The 5,904-nt window shown below is 51.6% G+C and overlaps 1 protein-coding gene across 4 annotated transcripts; it reads left to right on the plus strand.

Annotated features, from left to right (window-relative positions):
- The first annotated feature begins 778 nt into the window (after window positions 1-778).
- LOC130497106 (meiosis-specific protein ASY2-like) lies at window positions 779-4,264 on the plus strand. Of its 4 annotated transcripts, XM_056990082.1 has the most exons (3): window positions 779-974; window positions 1,960-2,094; window positions 2,170-4,264. In XM_056990082.1, the coding sequence occupies exon 3, from the start codon at window positions 2,271-2,273 to the stop codon at window positions 4,128-4,130; it is 1,860 nt and encodes a 619-aa protein (XP_056846062.1). In that variant the 5' UTR covers window positions 779-974; window positions 1,960-2,094; window positions 2,170-2,270; the 3' UTR covers window positions 4,131-4,264. The 4 variants fall into 4 exon arrangements, with proteins under 4 accessions (XP_056846062.1, XP_056846061.1, XP_056846060.1 ...); XM_056990081.1 differs by lacking the exon at window positions 779-974 and having other exon boundaries at window positions 1,486-3,041; window positions 3,123-4,264; XM_056990080.1 differs by lacking the exon at window positions 779-974 and having other exon boundaries at window positions 1,486-2,094.
- The last annotated feature ends 1,640 nt before the right edge of the window (window positions 4,265-5,904 follow it).

Genomic DNA, 5,904 nt, shown 5'->3' on the forward strand with positions numbered 1-5,904 from the left:
CAAGCGATAGAGTACTGTTTAAGGTGAGTTTGGTCAACAGAAAATAGAAGAACTCAAGAGTGGGATGAACAGAGACGTTTTATTAGAGTCGGAATAACGAGGGTACAAGAGTAAGAAAGCCGGCTAGTCGATGCTCGGCGAGCTCCTAGCCGGAAGTACAGAGAGCGGCGAGATACAAAGAGAATAAAGGAAACCCTAATCTGGCCGCAAGTCTGTGTCTCTAAGTGGTGATACCCTTCCTTCCTGTCCTCAACTCCTTATATAGTCTTTTGGGTCTGTCGGTTTTGACCTAATTCATCCTTTTTACTATGGGCCTTTTGACTTGCAGGCCCAATCGGGACGACTGTTCGGCCCGAGCCACTTGGTCGGCGCCTTCGGCTGCTCGTCTTCTGATCAGAGGAGGCATGAGCCGAGTTGCGACTCATTTGGAGCCGGCTTCGAGCCGACTATCCTTTAGATGTCAGAAATGGGCCTCCTGTTCGCTGGCCTTGTGGATGATGACAATTCATCCCCAACAGTAAGTCCCCCCCTAGTTCGTTGTCGAGTCGAGCAATCGATCGCAGCGAATTAGTGAGTTAGGGCTCGAAGAATAGGAGGTTTGATCTCTGATTTCCGTGATTCCGTCGAGAAGCCGCTGGCGGAGAGATTTCTTTTTGTTTTCTCTGGACGAGCAATCGGAATGCCGTATACTCGGTGTCCCCGGATGAATCCTTCCAAACCGATAAATCGATTGTGTTTGGCCCATGATGTGAAATCGAACCGCTGTTGGTTTTTTTGATCGAGAAGCCGAAACGTCACTAGGGTTTTCGGCGAGAATCCGAAAGGTCGCGTTTGAGGATGACGCGCGAGCCTGCCGACAGGCCCAATTAGGCCCGCTTAGGGTTAATGATGGCACCTCGTATGAGGCGCCTCCCCTCTCTCTATAAATAAGAGACCTCCCTCGAGATTTCTCTCATTCTTCTCTCAGTTGTCAGGTACTTTCTCTCTCTATCTTTTATCTCTCTAGCTTTTGCTCTCCGTTTTAGTTCTTTTACTCGGTATGTCGACGAGCAAACGATTTTCTCGAGAACAAAAGGGGAAGATGACCGCGAGTACCGTCGATCCCGTCAGCGATCTAGAGAGGGTCCGAGGATCTGAAGATAGTGCAGAGGCAACTCATCGCGAGGCGATGATGGATACCGAGAACACGACCCGAGAGCAGCGTATGCTCGTCTCGGAGGCGATGGTTCGGGCTCGTGAGGATGATGATGGGGGCAATGGCTCTCCTGATGACGGGATGACTCCCTATTGCTTCTATCCGGGAAATATTTTCGAGGAGCAGCGCAGGCTTGACCCGACACGAGAGCTCGTCCCTCTGTAGTTGAAGGGCAGGATTGGGGAAACGTTTTACCGACGCGGTCTACGTTTGGGTCGGTGAGAAGGCTGCTGAAGAGAGGAGCAAGGCGATTGGGGTTACGTTCATAATCCCGTCAAAGGACCAACGACCGTGGTCTCCCCGAAAGGGATATCAGTGCGTATATGAGTCGTACTTCGAGAATGATACGAAGTTATGGTTTCCGATACCTCGACTCGTCACCGCCTACACGATGCGCCGAGGAGTTGCTCTGAGCCAGTTCTTAAATGGCGCTTGGCGCCTAGCAGTTGCGCTGATGGTGATTGGGGCAGAAGCCGGTGCCGCTCTCAGTGTCCGAGCATTCGAGGAACTGGTTTCGGTGAAGATCAATCAGGGCCTGTTGTCGCTAAAGATACGTCCCAACTACAATGTGGTAACGGGCTATCCGTCCAAGACGAACGACTGGCAGCGATCGTACTTTTACGTCAAGTCCGATCGCTCGGCTTTCGAGGAGCCGCTGAAGACCGGTTACCGTGTTCTTTGGAACAATGAATTTGGTATAGAGTGTTTCCTAGTCTTTTACCGTTTCGTGCTCCTGACCGCCTCTTTTCCTTTTGTTTTGGCAGTCCCTCACTCGAATACCGCGGAGTACGAGGAAGATTTTTTGGAGAGTGCTCGGATCGTCGCGTCTCAAAGGCAAGATCTTTGGGAGAACTTCTCGTACGGGAGGATTCGCAGGTCGGCTGATCGGATTAGACTACGTAAGTCTCTCCTCCTTTCCTTTTGTTCGGTTTCCTCAGGGATCCTAAGTCGCCCCCCCCTTTTTGTCCTTGCAGAGGTTTGGCGTTCGGATACTGTTCCGATTATCACCAAGAAATCGAAAAGAATCAACCTGTTCAACAAGGCCGAGCAGACGGAGATCAATCGGGCCAGAGTTATGAGGGAATTGCCGGATCTGAGCTTGGTGGTTGGGAAGCAACTTGGGTTTGTGGAGCCGGACCAAAACTCCAACGCAAACTCACCTAATCTCGAGGAACCTAATGCGACTGAGTCAGATGAGGCTCAGCTCGTGAGGAAAACGGGGAACAAGAGAAAAGAGAGGGAAGGCGCTTCTTCCGAGGGGAAACAGACCGAGGAGACTTCCACCGGTGGGGGTGCCAGGTCGGAGAAGAAAAGGGCGCGAAAGGATTTCGCAGAGGCTCGACCTTCTTCTGTGGAGGAAGGGGAGCTCCAAGCCTTGGAGCCTAGTAACGGCTCTCGAGACGACGCTCTCCCGAATCCATCTCCCGGTGGCGGTCAAGCGGGTGAGCATCAAGAGACTTCTTCTAAAGTGAAGAAGAAGTCGAAAAAGAACAAAAAGAAGAATAACGGCGGATCCTCGGGGCAGGAGGGGGCGCCCGAGAAGGAGACCGTGGGAGCCCCGACTGCTGCCGTTTCTCTCCCAAAGGCGGCGGTTCGCGAAGATGCCGGGGGATCAAGCAGGTCCGCTCCGAAGGCTCAGGAGAAGGACGTTGTGCCGAAGGACCTTCAGGGGTTTTGTCCGGACAAGGTCGACTTTATCTTTAAGCGGGATACTCCTCTTGTTTGCAACGAGAGGGACTGTGCTCGCTTTGTCCGCCAAGTCCGGGGGAGCAGAAAGCATCTCCCACTCGTCAAGGATCTCGTCTTCCAAGACGATTACACCGCCGCCGCCGGTTCTTCGGTTAAGGTAAGGATAGTTTTTGCGTTTCGTCCGTTCCTCGTCTTTTTCCTAACTTGGTTGTCTCACTCTCTCTTTGATGTGCTGCAGAGCCAAGGGGATTGGAATGAAGTCGTCCGTAAGTACGACGAGGAGCTGAAGAGGACCTATGGTGTGATCGATAGGCAGCGACACAACACCAGGGAAGCGACGCAAGCCCTAGAGGTCATGCTTCGCAAGAAAAACGATGCGGTCATCCGGGAAGAGGCCATGAGGGATGAGCTCCTCCAGAAGGAGACGGCTATGAACAAGGAGCTGAAGCGAGCCCGGGAGTTGGTTAAGACACTCGAGAAAGAGAAAGCCAAGTTGGCAGACGAGAAGAAGATCCTCGAGGAAGAGAGGGCTGCCGCTGCCATAGCGCATTCCAAGGAGATGGATCGTCTCCGAGAGTCGCGCCGCTATGAGGTTACTCACGAGCGGATCCGAGTGATGGCTGTGATGCACGGAAAGGCTGCTGCTCGCTTCCAGAGGATTCGAGAGCGGGAGACTCGTCGCGACAGTTTTGAGGATGCGAGGTGTATGCTCGGACAGGCTCGCGGAATGAGACGTTGTCTTGAAGGGATGAAGGCAACAGGTAAAAGCATCTCTCAAGGAGATATCGATACCTATGCCGAGCAAGAGAAATATTACGACGCGGAGGTGAAGCGTTTGGTCGTAGACGATCTTGCTGAGAAGGACCTCTCTTTGTCCCCTCTTGTGCTCGAGTCGAGGTTCGTCATCCAAGAGATATTGGATAAAGTCGACAAGTACGGGTCGAACATGGACTTGCTCGACTCTGAGGCTGCCAGGGCTCTTCGCACTCCACTCAGGGGACCAGAGGATCAATCCGAAGGACCGTCGAAGAGCCTTCTCGAAACCGTCCAGTCGCCAGCTCACCCTGACGCCATCCTTCCGGAAAATGCTCCGGTGGTCGAAGAAACGACCAAGCCAGCTTCCGAGGTTCCGATCTCCGATACGCCGATCAAGACGGTGGATATCACCGATTCGCCGTCGCTTGAAGTGTCAGGCTCTGGCGTGAGCGGGGAGCGCTCCGAGGAAGATCCCCTTGTCTCGGGATGACTTTAAATGTTTGTTGTATCCGTTTTTCGGCCTTTCGGCCTTGTTCGTCTAAAACTTATTTCCTTTTCTCGGCTAAGGCCTTTGTTGTATGGATTTGGTGCCTTCGGTTTTATTTTTAGGCAAATGTTTCCTCATATATTTCCGTAAATCGCTTAATTTAGAAATATATAAATCATCCACTTGTCTATAACCGAGAAATGGAATAATCCGGATGGTTGCTCGCATTTGCCAGCGAGTTCCCTCCTTTTCAGATAGAAACAGAAATTAGAGATGGTTGTTCGTTCGTATTTTTACTTATCCAACGAAGCTTTTACAAGTCTAACGTCCAAGTAAATACAAAGAAACTCTAATCGTTCTACTGAATTACCGAGGAAAAGGTTTCAAGACGCAGTGCAGTGATCGAGAGAACTATTGGTCGGCCAAACCGTCGTCCTTCGATCAGACTTGGTCTGAAATTTCCATTGGATAGCCGGTCAATGCACGACGCACAGGTGACGCAAGGCTGTTATTCCCTTCGGCTGATACCCGATCAAGGCTCAGCCGATTTAGCTGGGCGAGTGCTCGTGCTCCGCTTGATAAAGGGGCTGGCATCGTTTGTTCGGGGAAAGGTGACTGTTGGTCATTCTAAAAAAAGTTTGGACTTTGTTTTGGTTGGGGCTGGACCCTGTGAAGGGATGCCTACGTACCTCGGATGAGGATCAAGCCTTTCGTAGTTCGTTTGACCGAGTGAAAGTGGCTGTAGTAGCGCATTCACTCGGACGAGTAGAAGTGACGGTTAGGTGCATCTACTCGGTTTTTTTTTTTTTTTTTTTTTTTTTTTTTTTTTTTTTTTTAAAGCGAACAGTGACCTGCTGGTCGTTCGCTTGGAGAAAAAGATGAGGCGCTTCTATTGGTAGAAGAGGCGAAGATGCATCGAGTTCCAGGCTCGTGGGACTGCCTCTCCGCAGGAAGTCTCGAGTCGGTAGACGCCTGGTCGAACGACTCGGGTGATCTTGTAAGGTCCTTCCCAATTGGTCCCTAGCTTGCCAGCGTTGAGCTCCTTCGTGTTGTCGAAAACTTTTCGGAGTACGAGGTCGCCGAGCTCGAGAGGGCGCGCTTTTACCTTCTTATTATAGTAGCTCTCGATTTGGTTCTGGTAATTTTGGATCCGAAGAAGCGCCTGATCACGTTTTTCCTCGAGTTCATCGAGGGCATCGAGGAGCATATCTTTATTAAGCTCGACGAACTGTGGCATCTTGGCGCGCCGAAGACTCGTCACGTTAACTTCGGCGGGGGCCATTGCTTCCATCCCGTAAGCAAGAGAGAAAGGGGTGGATTTAGTCGCACCGCGGGGAGTCGTTCGGTGCGACCAGAGGACGCCGTCCAACTCGTCGGCCCAATGGCCTTTCTTGAGGTCGAGTCGCTTCTTGATTCCATCGATGATAATTTTGTTGGAGGATTCCGCCTGTCCGTTTCCTTGCGGGTAGCGAGGAGTCGAAGGGCTTAGGCGGATATTCCACTTGTTGCAGAACTCTTTGAAGTTTCCGGACATGAACTGAGAGCCATTGTCCGTTATGATCTCGTATGGCAAACCATGACGGCAAATGATGTTCTTCCAGACGAAAGTGCGGACTTCCTTGTCCGTTATCTGAGAGAATGCTTCAGCTTCAATCCATTTAGTGAAGTAGTCGGTGAGGACCAGGATGAAACGGCGTTGGCGTGAGTTCGGCATTGGCCCGATGATGTCCATCCCCCACCTCATGAACGGATAGGGGGCAGCAGATGTCCGCAACAG

The sequence above is a fragment of the Raphanus sativus genome, chromosome 6 (assembly GCF_000801105.2).
Source record: "Raphanus sativus cultivar WK10039 chromosome 6, ASM80110v3, whole genome shotgun sequence".
NCBI classification, from domain to species: domain Eukaryota; kingdom Viridiplantae; phylum Streptophyta; class Magnoliopsida; order Brassicales; family Brassicaceae; genus Raphanus; species Raphanus sativus.

Coding starts and splice junctions, on each gene's coding strand:
- LOC130497106 (XM_056990079.1), top strand. CDS start 1,587: ATGCGCCGAGGAGTTGCTCTGAGCCAGTTCTTAAATGGCGCTTGGCGC. Junction 1,891..1,959: donor TCTTTGGAACAATGAATTTG/GTATAGAGTGTT, acceptor TTGTTTTGGCAG/TCCCTCACTCGAATACCGCG.